At 38.8% G+C, this 24,565-nt stretch overlaps 1 protein-coding gene across 1 annotated transcript; it reads left to right on the plus strand.

The window, feature by feature from the left end:
- Positions 1-3,804: 3,804 nt before the first annotated feature.
- LOC128371139 (proto-oncogene DBL) lies at positions 3,805-24,565 on the plus strand. Its single transcript, XM_053331368.1, has 26 exons — positions 3,805-3,855; positions 5,821-5,955; positions 6,068-6,184; positions 6,844-6,993; positions 7,143-7,267; positions 7,440-7,554; positions 10,580-10,699; positions 10,790-10,981; positions 13,301-13,492; positions 13,570-13,750; positions 14,086-14,174; positions 14,459-14,559; positions 15,052-15,118; positions 15,403-15,518; positions 15,725-15,794; positions 15,911-16,003; positions 16,202-16,294; positions 17,165-17,290; positions 18,864-19,079; positions 19,372-19,464; positions 19,587-19,665; positions 20,685-20,730; positions 22,231-22,403; positions 23,912-24,024; positions 24,182-24,294; positions 24,406-24,565. The coding sequence occupies exons 1-26, from the start codon at positions 3,805-3,807 to the stop codon at positions 24,485-24,487; spliced, it is 3,048 nt and encodes a 1,015-aa protein (XP_053187343.1). The 3' UTR covers positions 24,488-24,565.

Here is a 24,565-nt window from a genome sequence, read left to right on the forward strand (position 1 = left end):
CTCCTTCATTATCACTGTCGTCGCCTGCTTCATAATCCATTTAAGCAATCAGTGGACAGCTTTTTTTTTGACTACAAAGGGTTTAAAAATACCAGCCAGCTAAATCACAGGGACAGACATAGAATATAGTATGATAATCCCCTCTGCACCTCCACAAACCAAGTAATCAAGTCTCAACTGATTCAGAAGTGAGCATAAATCAGAGTCATGAAATTTTTATGCTTTTGAAATCAGGGTTCAATTTATGTCCAACAGACTTGAATTTGTCATGACATTAGGTTTGCTGTGATGTGTTGGTTGACTAGCAATGAAAAATAGTTTTCAGATTTGTTATTATTAGTCTGAACTACCTGTTTTAAATCAGGAGTCATGCTGTGCCAATTCAGTTTGATCAGAAACAAGATTCTAAACAATCTGTTTATTGGTTAGTTTCTTCGGTGTTGCACATAAAAACCCAGACACAAAGTAACTTGACTGGAATTATAGTCAAAGTAAACATTATATAATACTTATGGATATTTATGGCACAGTGTTGGTATTCCAGTGTGTCTGGTCTCAGCAGATTAAGGGCTCCCAGTCACATTATGGTGCGGATAATGGGAGTACCAACAGCAACGTCGTAGTAAGCTGTTTCACTCCAGAGATTAGACAAAATCTTCATCATGATTCCCTTTGACCTTTCGAATCCTATGAATCCTTTCACGGGTCCATCACTACAGGGTGTGCGCCTGCAGAGATTAACTTTAAATACCAGTCACGGTACCAGTGTTTACAAAGAGAAAAAAAGGAAAATATGTATGAAATTATGTGAATATACAGCAGTTAAGATGACGTTTATGAGGATTACTGACAATATTACAGGTCATGTAGTTAAGTGTTTTTAACACATTGGCAGAAATGCAGTTTGCTGACTGTACTGTATTTAAAATTTCAGGATTTACTCATGGGACATGGTTTGTGGGATTAATTGACAAACAAGGTAATCTAGATCCAAACTGGAGGTCTGGACCCCCACAAAATCATAGGACATAATAGGACAACAACAAAAAAAATCCAAAACAAAACATATTTTTGATACACAACCCTTTCTTCAAGCTTTCCTCAAACCTTTGCTTTTTGTATTGTTAATTGCTGTATTTCATCTCCTCAAGCCTCTAAAGGTTATTCTTTTTTTTTTTTTTTTTTTTTAAACTGCATCACATGCCTGGGCATACATTTTGCTTTATTTCAAGGGGACACAAGTCAAAAAAGGTTTGGGACCATTGAACTACATGATGTTTCTCGTAAAGATGATATAATTTTAAGATATTGCATTTTTGAAAAAGGTACTATTTAAATAATGTATAGGGAAAGTGGGGGATGTCAAAAAGCCTTGGTTGGAATCCAGCCAAGGTCAGCAGTGAGACCTTTATGCCACTTGGACACCTGATAGAGCAAAGGTTACTGTGTTGTAATGACCATGGCTTAAGTGATATATTTAGTTCTCTCAAATCAAAATATTAAGGCTGTGCAGGTGAAGTGCTATGTGAAAGCTTTATCAGCTTTGTCACTGTCGAGGTCAATTTAATTTGACTGATGTAATGGGAAAATAAAGCTTAAAGGGTATTGTGCAGACAAACACTTCCATGTTTAAGTCTAATGTGGTTGTATAAACTCTCTGTCACAATATTGTCCCTAAACCCCATCTATTTGTGATCAGGGCACAGAATAAAGCATAAATAGGCTCAGGTTTTATTAGAACAGAACACATTGCCTCTATGCTAATCACTGTTTAGTCTGCTGTGTAGTTTGCTTCCTGGAAAGTACATGTCCTCACTGACTCTCAGCAATCTGATCATCAACTAAAACACGACGTGACAGGTGATTCCTTCAGATGAGGATTTCCCTACTGCACGTGACTCGATGACAAACAGTGCCACTCTTTTGGGTACTAGACTAATATCAGACATATTTGGATTTTGGAATGACTGATTTGATATGTTTATAGAATTATCTGAAATTATTATTGTAGTATGTACATCTTATTTAATATACTTAATATTAATTTACAGAATTAAATAGAATTCATGGAAATACACGTAAAAGGCCACTATATTAGTGATATACTAAGTATCACTATATATACTATATTAGTTTGATTTTATGTATACTGATATTAGGGGAGAAAAGATGACAGATAATAATAGAAAGAGAGAAAATATAATGAACTGTACTCTATCTAAATGAATGCAGATTTAAATGACTCAGAGATCCAGACACAGGGAGTCTCTCTGCCTACTTAATGTGCATAATCCACTTCATTTGTAAGCACTCACCAAAATAGCCGAGACAGAAGTATTGTGGTGGTTCACCAAGAATAAAGGCCATTAGGTTTAGATACAGCTTTACTGACGTGATTGTGTTATTTTGACTTTTATACTCTCCATCTCTGCTTCCTTTCAACTACACACTGTAACTGCAATAGCTTAATTTATCTGTGGGCACATTTAAATTGAGTATTAGGAGTGACTTTAACTTACAATTTTATACCAAGTGTGACACACTTATTTAGATTGATAAAAAAATCTGCCTAGATGTTCATTTTATTCCAAACTATGTATTCTCACTCCCCTCTTTTGAAAACATTTACATAGTTTGATAGGAATACATAACAGATAAATCTCTGAACTAAAAAAGACAGAAATGTATATATATATGGTTTATTCAGTATAACAAATCCTCAAGCCCAAATTGGCACTGCTCCCATGTACTGAGTGGTTTTATTTAGAAGGAGCTGTTGGCAGTTGAGCCTTTTTCAGTGTGAGTGTGAGCCAAATGACAAAACCAGAACAATGAAATATTTATGGTTATAAAATGAGATGAAGTGATGCAAAGTTATAAGATGAAGTATGACATATAGTTAGGTGAGTATAACTTTACGTTAACAAGACAAAAGTAGATGAGCTGAGAAGAGAGAAATATATCACAGATATCATATAGATGATGCGTGCCTACAATCATGCTTGATGGTAAAACAACATATACATACACATTTCTCTGTGTTAATATGAACTTGAAGGCACAGGATATGTTTCATGCACAGAGGATGGGTATTGGCTTGACAACTTTCTGTGTAGCCTATTTTTCACTCAAAGATGCAGCCCAACGTGCTCTACAAAAAAGATAAAATGAAAATATAAAATAGGCTTATAATAAGTAAGAAAGTTAATTAAGGGCCCAACAATGTTTGCTCCAATGCCTCTAACAGATAAATGTCCTGTTCATGTCAAAAGGTGATCCAGAAGCGTCTAATCTCCCTAGTCTCAAGCGCCATCTAGTGGATCCAGCGGAAATGATTCAACTGCCCCATCTAGCTTCTATTTTCCCCTATTACTGCGTTTCATTATTAATGCTTCTTTGTCTACTCAATATACAAAAACAGGGAAGGAATAAGTCATCTTCAAGTTGAAAGACAACTAATTTTCTATATTTTACAGCATTATATTCATAAATTATTGCTATGTGCCAACAAGTAAGTCATAGTTTCGACTGGTAATTTCATTCATTTATAACATGGGGATATTGTGCAGCGCAACTGCGGAGTGGCCAACTTATTTAGGCTTTGACGTCAGGTAAGAGAAACACACCCCATCCTGGTACAGAGCACAAGTGAGTCTGGTGCGCACTCAGCGCGCCGCTCGGCCCTCCCGGACACTGCAGTGTAGGTTACCGTGCCATCGCTGCGGCTGCTCGCTCCCGACACCACGTCCCGCTGCAGACTTCCCGGACTCGGGGAGAACAGGGGACAAGGAAGCACTGACAGCCATGGCCGAGTCCAACCCGCTGCGGGGGTTCCCCCGTCTGCGCCGGGCCGCGGTAAGCTCTGCCGGGGGGTGGGAGGTGGGAGGCTTCATACGGGGCGAAGAGGATACTGCAGCAGAGAGAGGAGATAGATGCACGAGCTGTTCTTGAGACAGTTCAGTCCTGCGACACAGGGGTTGGGATGTGTCCTCAGTGCAGTGCAGACTGCATTAGATATATAATATGTCTTGAATATCTTGACTGCTCACATCAGGTAGCAGGTGCATGTTAAGAGTCTGTGCAGGGGACCAGGACAGGCCAATGGCAAACGTATGCGAGCCTGTGCCTCTCTGTTTGGACTGCAACTGCAGAGCAGCAAGGGGCTGTATCAGCTTTGACACTGCAGTCTGTAACTGTGTGGAGTGTGTTATGTGTGGTATTAAGTTACGCAGCTTTATGTAACAGATTTGGGAATATGTCTCACACACTTGATGTCCATAAATCTAAATGCATTTGCAGAGGAGCTGACAGGTCTGCAGACATCCAGTAATATCCACCATGGCTGCTGTATAAAAAATGTCAAGGTTAATGTTTTAAATCATTTGGATTTACCTTGTGCATCTCCTAGTGTGAAATGCTCATGCAGGTGAACTGGACAGAAAGCTGTATGTGTATTTGGTATGAGGTCAGCATTTTCTGGTTTTAAGGTTTAAAAACTTAAAAGTGAAATCGTCTGAGAACAAGTCCATTTGTGCTAAGATATTTGCCTTGTTTCTGAGAGCAAGCAACAAACTTACCATCTTACACTGAGGGAAAAAAAACGTTTGTTTGCTTTATCAGATGGCACTGAACATGTTATAGTAGAGGATAATGTCAGCCACACAGTTCACTTTCCCTGCCAGACCAGTTCTTTCAGTCACCACAAGTGGAAAGTGTAAAAGTCTCCCTCATGATTAATAATTCCTCTTCTCATATGATTTGTTAGTACTGGGAAAATGTTGAGTGGGCAGTCGGTATTTTGGAGGAGGGAAGAGGAGATGGAGAAGACAAGAAGGAAAGAGTTATACTGTAATTGGTAGTCCACTTGATTGGTGATCTGCTCAGTAGTTATCAGTCTTACTGTAGTCATTGGTCCAAGCTGGAAGCAAGAAGACATCACTCAGAGCTCCAACAGTAGACCAGTGTATTTCAACCAGTGTTATTTGCTGCATTTCTAGTAACATGGTCATATACAAGTCAGATAAATTATCTGCTGCATGAATAAACAACAGCAACAGAAAAATAGCAGAAAACAAAAGAATTGTGGTGGGGAAAAAAGAGAAGGGCAAAATAAGTAGAAGTGGTTTTTAACCAATTAACACTTTAACTGTCACTGTAAAGTCTTGAAAAAAGTTACAGTACTTTTGTGTAAAGTGGTTAAGAAGGCATGAAATGTGAGGACATGTGAGGCAGTTGATAACGAAGGAGAGAAGATAGATGAGAAAGCAGAGTCAGTCACAGGAGCTGACTGTAAGACGTGCTGAGGTGCTGTGGAGAGTTAAATACTTCTCAGATTGACACCGAGAGATGCTGATGCTGTGTTGAGCTCTGCTAGACTGCACAAGTAACAACATTCAGCTGCCATCAATTCTGACTGACTCCTCTCATCCCCCAACTCTGCTCTACTCCAGGGATGTGGTGATGTACTGTAAATCCACATAACCCACACTTTCAGCCAGAAGTATTTTCTCTCAAGATAAATTCAAGCTATTTCACATAGGCCCTTAGTCTTAAATCCATAGGAGTCAGAGCCATGTTACATTGCTGTCTGAGGTTGATTCACATTTGGACTCCAGTTTAAAAAATGTAAAAACCACCAGAAGGTAATTAACTGGCACAAAACAATTAACTGCTTTCATTTAACTGCTTGTAAATTAATAGCATTAATTAAAGGTTCACAGATGCTGATATTGTTTGATGTTTGTGGCATAATATTACCTCTTCTACTATATCTAATGCTATTACAGTGTAAATAAAATAATATACTTCTTCCTCCTTCAGACCTCATTTCCAGGCAATCTGCATCTGGTCTTGGTGCTCCGACCCACCGGCTTGTTAAGCTCTGCCCCTAGTCCGTCCTCAAGCACTGACCTGGGCTTTCGCTTCAGCCAGGATGACTTCCTGTTAAAGATGCCAGTGAGAAAACTTTTATCAGTATTTTAACAAAATCATGCAGCTCAGTCCTGTTGTATCTGCTCCAAACACACAATCTTCCTATTCATTTTAATCTCTTCTTCTGTGTTTTTAGGTGGTGATGCTGCGTTCAGTTGGTGACCTGCTACGCTACATCGATGAGAACCACCTGACATCAGAGTTCACTGGAAAAGTGCAATACTGCCAGAGTGACTGGATCGTCCTCCGCACGGTATAGCCTACACACTGAGACTTTCTCAGTCTACTCGAACATGCAGGTTGCTGTTAAGCTAAAAACATGCTAGAAATGAAAATAAAACATTAAAATATAGAATAAAACTATTGTGCAACTGAGTCCCTCTGTGTCCTTTGGGACATAAAAGGACAGAGGCTTTCACTGCTTTTACTGTAAGTGTCTCCAAGAATAGTACAGCAATTATTACAGTCCATTACTCATATAGCTTAATAACTAACATTACTGCTTGACTTCACACAAGCAGTAATGCCGTTTCCAAAACCTAGAACAAATACTCAGAAATGAAACTATTTACTTATTTCAGGAAACTATGGAACCTTCAATAAATATTAAACTAGCTCGGGAAATGGTTTAATTAACAGTTTGGGAAATCAGCATGGCAAAGCTGAAAAATTACACAATGTGTCGTAGTAAATTTGACCATACCATTCAGCTTAGTTAGTGAAACATGCAGACATCTTTGTTTGTTCCTGTCAGTGTCACTCCAAAAGTGTTTGTGAGTGGGTGGGGGCAATTACTGATGTGAATTATTGCCCAGTCCTACACAAAAACATAAGTTTGGGCCTAAATAAAGATTGACCAAACAAAACTACAGAACAAGGTGTCATGAGGTCTGTATGTTTGTGTGTTTGCAGTCCATTGAGACCTTTGCAGTGACAGTAAAGGAGATTGCACAGCTGCTGCAGGGCTTTGGATCAGAGCTGTCTGAGGCTGAACTTCCGGATGAGCCCAATGCTATTGAGTTCCTGCTGCACTCACACACACACCGATACCGACAGATGAAGGTTTTTCGCTCTTGTTCTATATCATTCTTCCTAACTCTGCAAAGACTTCTTCTGTGGCAGTTCTTGTATTTGACTTCTCTCTATGTGTTTTGTATTTTATGCTGGTGTTGTGTGTTTTATGATTTCATTGTCGGGTTTTCTTGTTTTAGGATGATATCCGGAGTGTGCTAAAAGAAGGGCGTCTGCTACTGTCCAACCTAGAGACTGTCAAGGCCTCTAAGAGAGACATAGATGAGGAGAGGGAGATACAAGCAGATATGGACACGGTTCAGAGGTGCAGCGTGTTCAGACATTTTTTAATCTTCTGTAGAGAAATTGTACAGTCAATGATTGTTTTTAAAATAATAGATATAGTATTGGAACAAGCATTGATCATCTTACTAAACTGTATCATGCAGCATGTGTGTAAATTTGTGTTTTATACTGTATATGTATGTGTGTTCAAGGCTCCTGGCTCAGCTCCGAGACATGGAGGAGGCATTTGATGGCTTCTTCGAGAAACACCACCTGAAGATGCAGCAGTACCTCCAGCTGTTGCACTATGAAATGAGTTTCCAGCAGGTGGGATTATTGGTATCTGTCGGAGTTCCCCCTTAAATCATATTCTCCTGACACTCTTACACTTCTTCCCATTATAGTAATATACTAATTGCCTCTCCAGCTTGGAACGCTCCCTGGATGCAAAGTTATAAGATGCAATTCCTACTGCTTTTTAAAAAAGGTTTTAGATGGTTTTATTCTTGACCTATACATTATTAATTGCTCTCTAGAGACAGTAACTTTGCCAGATGCACTTAAAACAGCTCTAGCTCCTACTTCAAAAACACAGCCTTCAACCCTCCTCTGTGCTGAGCAACTATGGACCCATTCCCAACATGCCTTTCCTTAAAAAGGAACTGCTTAAACAGTTGGATGAGTTCATGATCGATTTCAGTCTGGCTTTAGAAGAGGACACAGCTCTGAAACAGCACTGGTAAAAACTAATGATCTTGGAATGAGTGCAGATAACAAAAATGTATCTATTCTGATACTTAACTTAATACTGCATTCCACATAGTAAGTGTCCTCTAAATAGACTTGAAAATTAGATTGGTTTAAAAGGTGCACATACCTCACTGGCAGAAGATATCTTGTTAGCCTCAGCAACCATGTCTCTGGTAAGTATTATAGCCTTTTTGTTATCCTGTTTATTATTTTGTTTATATATGCTACCACTTGATAAAATTATTGGTGATCATAGTATGAATTATCATCGTTATACTGATGACATTCTGTTGTATTTATCTGTATCATAAATTGCCTCTCCAGCTTGGAACAAGATGATGACCAATAATTTTCTTCAATTAAATGAGACAAAAAAGACAAAACATAAATTCTTGTAAGTGGTAACTAAGGAACAGAGACAAAAGATTTTTAGCAAACTTGGATTAGTTGTGGGAGAGGAGGATTCAGCTCTCCTTTATTAAGTTGATAAATGGTAGCCAGATTTCATTATACTGTTCAATTTAGTCTTTTATTGTGAAGGTCAGTTGTTCCATATTTGAATGGTTTGTTAGTGATTCGAGCCATTGTATGATTGAGATTTTTGTTCTGTCTTTCCAGTGTAGTAGTATTATTTTCTTTGTTATTGTAAGGGATATTAGTATAAATTTCTTTTGAGGTGTTTTGACAGTGATGTCCGACAGGTCACCCAACAGGCAGAGAGATGGTGTCATTGGAATGCTGAGGTCAAAGATTCGGGAGAGCCTCTTGGCAACCTCCGACTAAAATGGCTGGATGTGTGTACAGAGCCAGAATGCATGAATGTAATTGTCTATTTGGTTACAGGTTGAACAATGATTTGAATCAATGAATCCCATGATGTGGAGTTTATGTTTGGTGATGTGTGCTCTATGAAGGATCTTAAATTGAATTTGTTGGATTTTTGTATTGTCAGACATGTTGAAGGTATTTAAACTTATTTTTTTGCCATGATGAGTTATTGAGATTAAGATTCAGGTCAGTTGTCCATGTGTTAGTGGGTGTGGTCATTTGCATTTTGCAAGCAGTGACGTTTGGTACAAGTTGGATCTGTAATGTTTGATATGGCTTTCTATCGCTGATTTAAGCTGGATGTATTGAAAAGTGCAGGTGTTGGGTAGGTTGAACTGTTCTTGCAGTTGGCCAAAGGTCGCAAAGAGGTCCGCCCCAAAGAGATGGGTTAAATGTGTGATACCAAGTTTTTTCCAGATGTGGAAGATCATAGGTTTATTGTTGATTGTGAACATGGGGTTATACCAGATGGGAGTTAATGGTGATGGAAATGGTGAGTATCCTTTGAGTTTGCAGACCTTCCACCATGCTAGAAGTGTTGTCCTTATTGTTGGATTGTGGAAACATTGATGCTTCTTTATTGTGTCATTTATGAACGGTAAGTCTTTTAATGTGAGTGGTAGTGTGCTAGTGAGTTCTGTGTCTAAACATAGTGTTGGGGTGGTATCTGTTGTTCAGTGTTTTATATACTGTAGTTGAGCATATATGAAATATAGGTGAAAGTTCGGGGCTTCTAGGCCTCCTAATGACTTTGAGGGTTGTAAAGTGGATAGTTTGGTTCTGTTTTTTTCTGTCTAGTTTATTGAACCATTTTTTGTGGGGAGTAACTGGGATCATTTGAAATAGGTAGATGAGTTTTGGTAGTACACTCATTTTTATTGCTGCAATCCATCCTATAAGAGAGAGTGGTAGTTTGTTCCATCTGGCTAGGTCGTCTTCAATGTTTTTCAGGAGAGGTGTGAAATTGAGTGCCATAAGGTCTTTAGAGTTTGATGACAATTGTTATTCTTGATTCTGACTTAGATTTAAATTCACACATACATATTACTAGAGTTACATTTGGCCTGCCTGCCTGCTCGGAAGATGCCAGAAAGACAACTGGCTGCAGCTTATACAGAATTCAACAGCCAGGGTTTTTACAAGAACCAGGAAAAGAGATCACATTACTCCAGTTTTAGCATCATTACACTGGCTGCTTGTGTCACAGAAGATTGTTTATGGCTCTCAATGGTTCAGCACCCTCATGCATTTCTGATTGCTTATCTGTGTATTTTCCAAACTGTCTCCTCGGGTCGTGTAGAGCAGACTTGCTAAATGTTCCAAAAATTAGCTATAAAACATGATGGTGAAGCAGCCTTCTGTTTTTATGCACCAACGGTTTGGAACATACTCCCACCACAAAGTAGACATGCAACTTCTGTTGATAGTTTTAAAAAACAGCCTATACTTCTTATTATTATCTTGCTTTTAATTTGATTTAATTTAATTTTTTAACATCACTGGGTTTTTTGATACTTCTTTTATATCTTTACAACAGTTTTGTGCTTATAATGAATTAATTATGCTTTATTAATATTATGATTCTATATTTCTTTATAATTTTCACTTGTCTTCTTTTTAATACCTATTTTTGATTTGATTTTCTCCTCTAAATCACTAACAGCTTCATTTTATATATGAAAGGAGATGTATAAATAAAGTTTTATTATTATTATTATTATTAGATTATTATGTTACAGCACTGTGATGATTAATTTTGTGTATGTGTGTGTAGATGGAGGAGAAGCTGGAGTTTCTCTCAGCTCAGGAAAAGGAGATTGCCTCTGTGGGAACAACAGTGGTTCAAACGGAACAACTTCTGAGAGATTTGGAGCTACTGGACAAACATGCTCAGGTCAAACACAAACACACACTTATAGATTGAGATGTATTTTAAACGAAGTGACCAAGCTGAACAACACACATTTATACCATGGTATTTCAGGAGGAGATGGCTCGTGCCCAGGTGGTGATTCTGCATGGTCACCAGTTGGCTGCCAACCACCACTATGCCCTGGCACTCATCGTGCAGCGCTGCAATGAGCTGCGACATCTCTGTGATGTCATCACTACTGCCATACGAACCAAGCGGGCCTCGCTCATTCGAGCACGAGACCTGCTGCGCCGCCTTGAAGAGGTAGAAATGCTGACATGATACACGCTCAAACAGTATGATATTAGCAGATTTACACATGCAAAACTCAACAAAAAAAATCATTAATTGTATTTTTGTTTCACTGCTGTTTTGTTTCCATTTGACATTATTTTGTTCTCCACTTTTCCATGCAAGTTTCAACACAAACCACAATGACTGTAAGCTCTATGTTTGTTTCTATATTTGTTTTTATGTCAAAGGGTTAAAGAAAAAATCATTCTCACAAGCGCAGGTGTACAATGCCCCCAAACTACAGTATACAGATGTGGCTGAAATGATTGGTACCCCTGCATTTGATTAAAATAATGCACCATTTGCCCTGAACAGCTTTGAAATTAAAAGATATGTTATTATCATGTGCATGTCTATGTTTGGGTTGCAATAGAACAAAACAAATAAGTTGTGACAATAACTGAACTCATGCTTATTATACAAAGAATTTCTAAAATAGCCTGGATACAATTGTTGGTCCCTTTAAGTGTTGTAAAAAATAATTGATTGGTAGTGATATTTTAGCAGACTATTGTGTATAAATTAATATCACAGTTTTATAAGGTTTTCAATCTTATACTAGAAGAAAAATACTCACTCTGCTGTTTTGTGTCACTGTGTGCATCACACTGAACATGAAAAACAGAAGGAAAACTAGAGAGTGGTCTGAAGACATAAGAAAAAAGGTAATAGCCAAACATGGTCAACATAAAGGTTACAAGACCCTCTCCAGGCCCCTGGAACTTTGGCCAACAAAACTGGCCCAAAATTGAACAGAGGGATTGCTTGAACGGTCAAGATAGAACAAAGGAAAACTATAATACAGATCCAGGCTGACCTTCAAGTTCAAGGTACATTAGTTTGAAGTCACACCATTAGTCCCTGTCTGAATTAAAATGGCCTCCATGGTAGAAAACCCAGGAAGACCCCACTTCTAAGAGGGAGGCACAAAAAATCCAGACTGGACTTTGCCACAATGCATGTTGACAAGCCACAGTCCTCCTGGGGAAATGTGCTTTGGACAGATACAATAAAATTAGAGCTTTTTGGTAAATCACACCAACCCTATTTACAGAAGAAAAAATGAAGCCTTCAAAGAAAAGAACACCATACTTACTGTGAAACATGGAGGAGGCTCAGTGAGGTTTTGAGGTTGCTTTGCTGCTCAGGCCCTGGCTGCCTTGAATCTGTGCAGGATGCAATAAAATCAGGAGACTATCAAGGCATTTTGGAGCCAAACATACAGTCCAGTGTCAAACAGCTTTGTCTAAGTAACAGGTTATGGATCCCCAAACATACATCAAAAAGCACTCAAGAGTGGATGGAAAGAAAATGTTGGACCTGACATGGCATACTATGAGTCCTGATCTGAATCCCATTGAACATCAACATTAGGAGCAATAGGAGCAGTTTGCTCAAGGAGAGTGGGTCAAACTACCAGTGGAGAGGTGTAGAAACATTATTCAGAGTTACAGAAAGGGCTTGACTATAGCTATTGCCTCCCAAGGCTGTGCCATAAAATTAAGTTACAGTTACCAACATTTTTGGCCATGCCATTTTCATTTGTTTTATTGTGTTAAATAATATGTTCAGTTGTAAGAAACAAAAACAAAAACAAGGTATAAGTTATAATTAGTGTGAAATAAAGAATAATGGATAACATATATTTCTGTCAGTTTCAACTCAATAGATTATTTTTTTAAAAATGTTTTAAAGCTGGAATGGTACTGATATTTTCGGCCATGTCTGTATCTGTCTGTTTCCTATCTTAGATTTGTGCTCCTCAGAGACAGCTATTGATTAGTCGAATAATCAATTATTTTTAACATAATTGTACATCGATTATCTTTGGGTTTTGGACTGTTGGCTGCACATATCGACATATAAAGGCATCGCTTTGGGCTGTAGGAAATTGAACTGAGAATGAATTAATTATTCACTAATGTTTGACATTGAATAGACACAAATATAATTGATTAATGGAGAAAATAATCTATAGTATAATCGATAATGAAAATAATCCTCAGTTGCCACCGTACTATTGATGTTTGTGTGCCACATATGACAGCAAAGAGACAATTGTTAAATGTTATCAAGTCAATCTCTTCTTTCTTTGTTTTCAATCAATTAGAAATCTCTCTCTCTCTCTCTCTCTCTCTCTCTCTCTCTCTCTCTCTCTCTCTCTCTCTATGTATATACATATATATATTCATATTTATATTTATATTGAAACAAAATGTATCAGTGATATCAGCTGTGTACATGTGTGTCTTCTTGTGTTGTCATATGTGTTTATCTGTGTGTATTTAGGCCCTTCGGTGGTGTGACGAAGGTGCCTATTTGCTTGCAAGTCAGATGGTGGACAAATTCCAAACCAGAGAGGGAGCACTGGATGCATTGCAGTACCTAAGCAGTCACCAGGAGAGGGCGCCATCCACTTTGAGAAACAACCAGGACATTGTGAGCCTGGAGTTTGAAGCGATACTCACCCCACAGCTGCAGGTAGCCCACCTCCACTGATACAAACACACACATATGGCTCATGTTTCACCTTAACTTACACTTTATGTCTTCTCCAGTCACAAATCTGCATGGTAACAGAGAAGCTCAACTCGGTGCAGTCCATGATCAGAAACAGAGAGCAGTGTCTGAGGAAGCTGGCGGATTTGCAGATCAGACCCATTCAACTGGTGGCCCCCCGACCTGAACCCGACCAGACCTCACAGCGCTGCAAGTCACCCCTCTTCTCCCCTAAACATGGTATAACCCTCTGCAATGATTTACACTTGTTTTGAATTATTTTCTAAAATATTCTGACAGTAGAGAAAAAAAAATGACTTGTTTCATGGGACTTTTAGGCTTATTTCTGGAGTGTGTGCAATGGCTAGATTTATTATTATTATACTGTTATCTCCACCTCAATTTCTCCACAAGCCCTACGCTCAACTCTCTTCTCTCCAGTATTCCCTTCTCAGCATTTGGCATACTTGTTCTCTCTTGTATCTCATATACAGTCTTATGCCTACATTTCTTCTCAGCTTTGTTATCACCAGTCGTATTTGTGTGCATGTGTGTTTGTGTGATTATCTCCACAGGTGTAGACTTTAATGTACTAAACTCCAAGTTCTCCTTTGACCTGCTTCCTGGCAAGAGAGCTGCGAGGAGGAACAACAGCCAACGCAAGGTATGTGTGTGGGGTTTTCAGTGTGTTGTGTTTAAAGTGCTATAAGCAGGAACGTGGGTGTGTGTCTTGCATTGTGTGCTCACTTGACATACAGTTTTCTGGCCCAATTAAGAGATGAATAGACATGTAAATTCATTACATTAATTTAAATAATTGTCACTGCTAATACCTCACTTTTTGCTCTTCAGTTAACCTTTAAAATGAGACAGGCAGCATTGTTGTAAATGTGATGTGATAAAATGCAAGAACTTGCTGCAAAACTTCTTTCATGTGCGTTTCATCAGATTGAGGTGATGCACGATTACCAAGGCAACCGTAGCTGTCTGTACGGCTCCACCACTGAAACTGAATCTGAGGCAGAAGACAATCCAGAGCAGGTCACACGGTATGCAATTGTTCATCTGTTGCACATGATCCCTAAACTGGTCCTTGACCTAAAGCTTGACCTGTGACTCTTGTACCATTTCTCTCTAACTAATAAACTGGGGGCCTAAAATTCCCAGAATTATAAAAAAAACCCTTTAAGTGGTTCCCTTCTAATCACCTTCAGAGTTCTAATACAACACATTCACATTCAGCAACTCCTATTGCTGGAAACATTGATTGTCACTGTGTCCAGAAACCCCTCCCTTTCTTCCTGAATTTCTCCCACAGTGGTGAATCGTCTCCCTTTCAATTCCAATTTTAGTTTCATCAAACTGCAGGCACATGCTATCTAGTGACAAATCCAATAACTACAACTATATGAGGCTACCCATCAGATTTGTTGGATGTGACACTTTGGGATCTTTTTTCTTAGTGTATAAAAAGGGCTGACTGTTGTTTTTAAATTCAACATTCAGTTTTATTCACTGTTTCTTTCTGTTTATCTTTCCAGCCATGTTATGAAGGAACTGATAGCTACAGAGAGGATCTATGTAGACGAGCTACTCTCTGTCCTTCTGGTGAGTTTAGTTGAGGTTATTTTTTAAGGCATTTTGCTTTTGCCAGCTTGCAGTGCAGAGCAACAGCACAGGAAAGATGATGAAATACGACAAAAATATCTCTCTGACTTTAACCTCGCAACACAGTTCATATTTCCTTTCTCTTTCTTCTTTCCTTTCTTCTGTCATGTTTTCCTCTCCTCTCCTCTCCTCTCCTCTCCTCTCCTCTCCTCTCCTCTCCTCTCCTCTCCTCTCCTCTCCTCTCCTCTCCTCTCCTCTCCTCTCCTCTCCTCTCCTCTGATCAGGGCTACAGGGCAGAAATGGAGGACCCATCCATGTCTAATCTCCTTCCCTCAGCTCTACGCAGCCAGAAGGACATTCTGTTCGGCAACATGCCAGAGATTTACCAGTTTCACAGCAGGCAAGCCTCACACATACACACACACACACACACACACACACTCATGCACACACACACACACACACACACACACACACACACACACACACACACACACACACACACACACACACTGAGCTCACAAGCTGTCACAGAGTTGTCCTTGTCTCACCCTCTTTTGACGCCAATCCTGTTGCCTTTCATTTGCCTCGTGGATGCTCATTCAGGATCTTCCTCCAAGATCTGCAGAGTTGCCTGGAGACACCAGAGAGGGTGGGGGCCTGCTTCCTGCAACGGGTGAGGAAAGATGAGAAGAAGGAAACAGGGAGGGAGCTGTAGTAGGGGGATTTCAAAAGAAATGACAGATACAAGTTTGACTTTTAATATATGTGTGTGTTTGTTTGTGTGAGCAGAAGGAGAAGTTCCAGGTGTACGAGCGTTACTGCCAAAACAAGCCTCGCTCTGAGTTGCTATGGAGACAATGCTCTGATTCACCATTCTTTCAGGTATTTACACATATGTACTATGATTCATTCACTGTCTCATAATGATGGTAGGAAGGTAATTTGGTTTTGTGCTTATGGTAGACATACTCTTTGATGTATAATCTTATTTCCATTCGAATCACTTTTGGTTTTCCAATGCCTTATGCATCAAAGGAAGAAAAATCTGTCTAAAATGGATCTCTGGCTGTCTCTCTTTAGGAGTGCCAGAAGAAGCTGGACCACAAGCTGGGTCTGGACTCTTATCTCCTGAAACCAGTCCAACGCCTCACCAAGTACCAGCTGCTGCTCAAGGTTCTGTAATGGACTATCCTGTAGAAATGGAGCTCACATTCTCAAAGCTACAGCTGCACACATTAAGAAAACCTGGCATGAATGTTCAGAAGATTTAGTTTTTAGTCACTGTGATGAAAGCTATTTGTTGTGAGGTTGAATGTCCATCATTTTAGAAAATCCTGACATGTTTTTTTGCATAATGGTAGTAAAGCATGGGAAAAACAATAACTTAACATGATTTCCCGGTGGGGCTTGTTAAACAGCATTTTTCATCATTTTTCATCATGAAAATGATAAGATGTCAGGAGAGTCCAAAAATATAATGGAACTGATACTACTAAAGGGAATATTCATGTATCGATGTAGTATTGAGCACACTGTGTCTACATTTTTCTTGGTCTGATCACTATCAGTGTGTCTGTTTTTTATTGGCTGTGATTATTGATTCACAAAAGTGAAAACAATACATCATTCAGTCAGGCCAGTCTGCACTGTCATGGGTTTTGCTTAGAAAAAATAAACAAACATTACATTCAGATTGATAAATGGGCACAGAGAATCAAGACAGTTTTATTAACAGCATGACAGACACAGACACAATGCAATACAGACAAATAAAAACACACGTGGACATCTGAAACTCCCACACAGACAAATTGTCAAAAGGTAGACGCCATTTATCTAGACTAAATGTAATCATTTGTAGAGTTGCAGACATTTGGTATAACCTTGAATCATGTTGATAAATGTCAATATAAACTAATACTGTTGGGTGAAGTATAGGCAGGCAGTCATTAAACTTAAATCCAGACATTTGTGCAGGCAGACATCAAGACAGACTAGGTTAAATAAACTGACCTGTCATTCTGTGTTTCTGTCATTGTTCAGGAGCTGCTGAAGCACTGTACGGAACAGCGATACCGCTGTGAACTGAAGGAGGCTCTGGACTCCATGCTGGAGCTGCTGAAGTCTGTCAACGACTCCATGCATCAGATAGCCATCACTGGATATCAGGTGCCAGCCTGTCAAATCAATAAATAAGGCAGAGTGGACAATCACGTTACTGGATACTGGATTTATGACACGTTCTCATGCTTCAGTGTAAAATGATCCAATCAAAACTTTCAACCAGAAAAAAAGTAATTTGCTGTACTCTGCTGAAATTACAATCAGCCACTCTGTACTGTTTCTTTATTGAGGCGGACAATAAGTTTTAAAAAGATTTCCCTCTCACTCTTGTTTAATCATGTTTTCCATTTACTTCCATCATCTTGATGAATTGGCAACGATTCAATCAAATTGGATTTAAAATAAGTTTTTCCTTTGTGGAATTGAGGGTCTGATGTTGTATTGCTGTACAGGGAAGTTTTCCTGTACAGGTTGCCACTGTCGCCAAGTGCTTGTTCATGTGGGAATGTTGGGTGTCTTTAAATTTAATCAAAGAGTACGGTCTAGACCTACTCTGTGTGTAAAGTGCCTTTAGATTACTTTTGTTGTGATTTGGCGCTATATAAATAAAGATTGATTGACTGAGATTATAAAGCCTCAATTTGTAGTCTTGCAATACCAGACAATCAGAGATCTCCACCCACTGAAATCTGGGGATTTCTAAATGCACAGTAGTTGCTTGAACAGTGGCGAGAATGGGCACTAACAAGTGTGCACCCCTTTACTTTTTGTCAAGGACACACCTTACTAGAAATGATGCTCTCCCCTTATTCTCCTCCACAGTGCACTGCATGTCACAACCCCAAATATGTTGGTTTGCCCTAAAGACTTTTGACTCGTTCTGCATGCAGGGTCACTTGTTTCCATCAGTTTTAACAACAAAACCTGGGAGACTGTCATCAGTCTCTATGAGCAAAATGTTTACTGACCTGTGATTCTAAGATTGGCTGTTTGGTTGTTATCATGGTTCTTTTTGTGTGTGTTTATTTTGGGTTTTTTTTTTGCCCTTTAACTTGCATTTTTCATAGATTCTGTGAATTTTGTAAAAAATTGTATACCATGAACCTTGAATCTTTAAAAAATATAAGACATTTTTTGGTTTTGTCTGTTTATAAAATTGAAAACAATAATTGTTAAAATATTTCCAATTGTTGCCATAATCAGTAAGAGTTCAAATATTAGAGTTATGTTATATCACTATGTCTAATCTGAAATAGATGAAATATTCCTCATCTGTATCTTTATGAGCTCTCTAGCACTGTTTTTGCTTGATGTTCTTTTTATTATGCGCTGCATAAACACCTCAAAATCCACAAACTGCACCACAAAAAAATAAACCAAAATAAAAAATAAAAAAACATGTAATTGCAAATAGCTACAATTCTGTGTAATTCATCAAACACTTTGGTATAACCTTGAATCATGTTGATAAATGTCAATATAAACCAATGCTGTTGGGTGAAAGATAGCAAAAGTTTACTGATGATGTTGATAAATATGGTCCATGTCATATGTTGTGTGTACCTTGAACATTATAAACATTGAAGTATAATAAATGTATTGGTTTATGTGTGTTTAACTAGTTGGTAAAGTTAATATCTGATACTTTCTTGTCTGTCCTCCTGCACATCTGACTCAGGGTGACCTCGGCCAGCTGGGCCGTGTGGTGATGCAGGGCAGCTTCAGTGTGTGGATCAGCCATAAGAGGGCAGCGGTGCGAATGAAGGAGCTGGCCAGGTTCAAACCCATGCAGAGACATCTCTTCCTCTATGATCACGCCCTGCTCTTCTGCAAGCGCAGAGACGAGGACACTCATGACAGGACGCCGTTCTACAGCTTCAAATCCTGCCTCAGAGTAACAATACATAATACACTCACTTCATTAGGTACACCTAGCTACATCCAATGCAATCTAATTCAACAGCCCTCCAATACATCCTCCCTTTATGAAGCTTATCATATTATGTTTTGGCACTATTAATTAAACTCAGACTTAACTGAGCATTTTAGAGGCTGCAGTTTGGGGTACTGGTGAATTGTTTTATTGATGGACATAATCCATTGTTGCATTTTATCTTAATAACAATGTAGTCAGAAATGATGATAACACAATAGTCAAATGTAATTACTTTTCTCTCTTTCTGCAGATGAGTGCAGTGGGCATCACAGAAAATGTGAAAGGAGATGTGAAGAAATTTGAAATCTGGTACAGTGGCAGAGAAGTGGTGTACATAGTTCAGGTATTTACTTTTGACATACTTGTCTATATTTTTGTATTATATTGCAGTCAGTTTCAGTGTCTGGACCCTCTCTCACACGCCTCTCATGTCCTGTTCTGTGCTCTGTGTGTGTTTCTGTCTAGGCTCCCACAGTGGAGGTGAAAGTTACATGGCTGACGGAGATTCGTAAAATTCTCACCAACCAGCAGAAACTACGTCAAGGTTTTTATTACTGTTATTATGAATCATTTGTTGCCTCAATGTTTGGTATTTCTTTGAAATGCTTTGTTGATTTCCAGCTCTATTTTATTTAATCTAAGAGATACTATAAAACTTATATTTTGTATCTATTTTAACATATAAACATGTAACACAATGTGGCTCAGAAAACTTCACAGTTAAAGGTTCAATATTTTATACTTTTTAAGAGTTATATTTGAAGTCTTGATATCCATAACAGGATCTTTTTATGGTTTTAAGTACAAAAAAACATCTTGATATAGTTTTACATCTCCTCTCTTAAGCGTCTCACTGGAGCTCTACCAAGAACAGGCTGTTTTGTGTCTGCTCAGTGCCCCTCTCTTCTGTTTGGCTGATTGTTTTCTGAGTGATGCACACCAAGCCCAACCACAGGTAACAGACTGTAGTCTAGCCTGTAGCCACTGGAGGTAAAACCAGGACTCTGGGAAACACTCACCTGTAATTCGTAATGGCCACTTGAAGGATCATGTTTTCCAATCTTCGGAAGGCTGTGCAAAGATAAATTTGCTTCCTGACATCCAACAACTGTGCAGCGTTTCCTCAACTGTCTGTCTCCCCTCTCCTCAAAACGCAGAAGAGACTCTCACACTCAGCTGAAATGAAACAAGTGCACATTGAATAGAGGCGGGGTGTATAATTGTCACATTGCAAGCTTATGGAAATCTAAACAGCTTGTTTAAAGGCGTAGTTTCTAAATACAGGCTGTGTGCATTTCTCCTTGGAATGTGCATAATTATATTTATACAGAAAGAAAGACATAGAAATCTATCTTTCTACAATATGGGACCTTAAATGCTTTCTAGGAAAGTAGGTTTTCTGACTTGTTTTTAAAGCGAATTTTCCCCACAAAGTTATGACAACTACATTAGATGTTTGGGTATTCATGTGAAGGTCTTGGGATTGTATTCAGTCTGTTGTTTTTATGAATCAGTTTCCCTAAATCTGAGCCACACATCTGTGTTTTCTGTCCCTTTTCTTAGATGAGGCTCCTTCTCTTCAACTTTCAGACAACCTCCTCTCTGATAGGTGATTCTCTCTGCATGTCCTCACTATGATCACGTGTCAGTTTGTGACTTCTTGATGTGTGGTGGTGGGAATGGATGAACTCACTTTTCAATCCTGTCTCAATTCAGAAATTGTTTTGAAAACTTAATACATTAAGGGAAATGTTTTTCACCCCTATGACGATGAAAATTCAATTTCTGAAATGATTTGGTGATCAAATAATCCCTCAATTCCATCCACATTCTAATCCATCTATCTTATCTAACAAAGCATCATGATTATCAGTACACAGGGATGTTGACGTTATAGAATGAGCTTATATGTGTGCAGTTTGTGCACATTTTGCTACTGAACATTAGCATTGTTGCCATTGCCTTTGAGAACTGGCATTCGTGACTATATTGCCAAATCCTGCAGATGGCTGTAACACTCTCCATGGTGCTGAAATTGAAACTGCTGAATTTTAGAACCATGAAGAGCACTTAACACTCAATCTACTCCAGAGACCTAACTTATAACTGGTTTTGATGGTGCTTGTCTCTAATTTTACTGGCTACTTATCGACACTCACCTGGCGTCCCATGTGTATACCAGGTCCTTGATAGATAAAAAGGTAGTCATAAAATCCAAAACTGCTCTTGACCATGATTGAGAACCACTGCAGCCTACCGAGCTGCTTGAACAGTTTTCAAGTGTTAGGCAGTTATGTTATTAATCCTAGGTTAAGCGTGTAGTGTAAGTAAGTTGAGTGTACATGTTAGATGTGTTTCAAAGGAGAAAATTGTAAGTCAGTGGAATTGTTGGTGGTTTCTTTTAGTTTTGTGTTCATTTGTGAAGATTTATGTCTTCAGTAGGAGCCAATGGGCTCGGGGCAGCATATAGGATATGAATATGAGAAAGTATTGAGACGGACTAATGCATTGCTGCTTTAAGTCTTTTCATGGATTTTTTGGAAAATGTGCTATAATGCCAGTTTAATCCTTTTAAGTAGTTCTGCTACTAGTAATCATGATCAGTTTTGTCTTGTGTGACTTTTTTGATTTTTTCTAACAGATGGAGGATGTGATTGTGCATGTTTCGATTTTAAATAGCAGATGGGTAGAATTTCACATTTTTAAGCAAAGTGACTTTCATTTATTTTGTAATTTTCTCCCTTTTTGTGGAACTATGTATATGGGACAAACTCCACCCATCTACTACTTAAAGCAAGTTAAACAACACTGTGGATTGTTTGCAAATGGAGTTTAATCAAGGCCTGATATGTGCGTGGAACACTGTTAACAAAATACTATTTCCATATATTGCAGCGATCTGTGATGCTCTTTAATATTTGTGCTGTGACCTTAAAAGTCCTGTGCAGTCAGACGCTGAAATATATGTGGTTGTGAACTGAATGCTGTTGAAATGTAAAGAATGTGGATGAGGTATGAGCTCGTTTTGTGACACCGTGAATGTTGTTGTTGCTGTTGTTTGTTTTCCTTTGTTGTGGTTGGGTCTTGTTTTCTTGGTGATGTGGTTTAGTGCATCAGGTGTGTGTGTATCGTGGGGCGGAGCATCGGTGGGAGGCTGCTCAGCGTGTCTCACTGTTCCTCACAGCTCCTCGGCAACAAGCTACTCCCACAGGTACCAGGGGGAGGAGTCAATACACAGTAGCCCCGCCCACTCAGACCCTGTGGTTCACTCACCTCGACGCAGTGAGTTCTTCAAACACAGATGCACACATCAATTAGACTCATATTGTAGCATTATTTTCTTTACAGTAATCATTTGCCACATTTTCGTTTGATTCACTGTGTAGCTAATTCATGAAAACCTTTTACATTTTCCCTACTGAACACTTCAAATTTCTGGTAGGTCTTTCTTTGGCCAGAATTGGTGTCTTTAAACTTTGACCTTGAGGATACATGTGTCTTGCAGCCAGGAGAAACAAAGAAAACACTTAAAGTTAAACAGATGGTATATTATATACAATAAAGTACATAAATATATGATAGAAATGCCACTTTTTGATAAGTGGTCAGTATAAAGGGTTTTGATGCATTAATGCTTTGTTTAATAAATAATTCACTAATGCTTTATAGATCAGCTTAAGATCAGCTCCTATGAATAGCTTTTGGATTGCTAGGTTATTGAAAATCATGTCCCAATGATTTACTAACTCCATTAATTAATCCATAAATCCTTTATAAATGATTTATTAACACAAAGTGGTACATTGATTTATTAACACAACGTGGTACATTTAAAGGCACTTTTAAAGGACTGGTATGTAGAATGTAGTGGCATCTAGCAGAAAAGATTAGGTAGAAATAGAATATAATATTCATATTAATGTTTTTACTGGCGTATAATCACCTGAAAATAGGAACTGTTGTGTTTTCATTATCTTAGAACGAACAATGGCTCTCTAGAGAGTGGCCACCAGAGGTTCTCCCACATACTTGGAAGAGGAGGAGTATTCACTTCGATGCAATCTGCAACCTCACCGCTAGATGCCACTAAATCCTAGACACCAGTCCTTTAACCTTTTGATGGCATTTAATATAAAACATTATGACTAACTCTACCATGGAGTTTTCCACACACCCCAAACCAGTTTCAGAAAGAAGTGCAGTCATTGATTAGCTTTTTACAGATTACAGATTGGTATTAAATGTCAGCTGATGATCAATTTTAGTGCCCAGATGTTTGTAGCATTTAACCTGTTCAATGACCTAACCTTTAAAGATCTCATATATCATACTCTGTGGGCATGTATGAATCATCTGTTGACAGTTTTATGGGGAAGCAGAGGTAATTTTGCAAAAGGAGAGTTCAGAACCTCTGTCTTGAAGACAGCATTTTTATATGTATTCGTTTTAAGTTTTGGAACTTCCATCCATCATTATAACAGCATATAAATGACAAATGTGTGATATATCAATCAATCAATCAATCTTTATTTGTATAGCGCTAAATCGCAACAAAGTCATCTCAAGGCACATAGCACAGACAACTCCCCTTTAATGATGGTCTCAATGGAAGTGTAGGGCCTCTCTCTAAAGTATACACACATAACTTTTCTGAAGCAGAAAGTGGTTTGTTTGGAATGAACAGAAAATCATGTGCTTCATTTTTCTCAATAGATACACATAGGTGATTGAGTGATTAAAATTTTTAGCACTATAGTTTTCAGTTGTCTCAGCAGTTTTGTCTCCTGCAGGTTGGCCAGTACTTGCTCACTCAGTGGCGATCTGTGATGGCCTGGAGGACTGGGGCGCGACAGACCTGTCCAATTTATCAGACTCAGAGGAGGATGATCAACCTACCCCCCTGGTGAGACTTTTCTACATTAGGAGTCGATGATACTCGCCTGTGTGCATACCCAAGTTCTATATATTTTAGATATATCTGCAAATGAATGTACTGTGTATATAGATGTAGGTGGCTGAAACAACATAGCTGCACTGCTCTGTCTTTCTACTCTTTCTAGGTGGCGGGTAGGTACAGGGTCATGGTTGAAAGCAGCATGGCCAGCACTGATGACATCATCTTTAACTGCGGTGATGTCATTCAGCTGCTGCATGAGGATTCGTCAGGAATGTGGTAACAGGCTACGTGTTGATCCTGGAGATAAAAATATTGAATGAAGATGAAATGAAGATATGTTAAAAAAAAGGTCTGTGTGTGTGTCTGTGTTGCGTTTTACACGTGCAGGATGGTGAGGAATATCAGTCGTGGAGAAGAAGGGCGTGTTCTACCTGAGGACCTGCACAGGATTCTGGGAGAAACCTGCTAAGAGCCAATCACAACAGAGGATAGATGACGCTATCTGTGATGTGTGTTCATTCTCTTTCTGTTTTCGTTGCTTATTTGG

Source organism: Scomber japonicus, chromosome 13 (genome assembly GCF_027409825.1).
Source record: "Scomber japonicus isolate fScoJap1 chromosome 13, fScoJap1.pri, whole genome shotgun sequence".
NCBI classification, from domain to species: domain Eukaryota; kingdom Metazoa; phylum Chordata; class Actinopteri; order Scombriformes; family Scombridae; genus Scomber; species Scomber japonicus.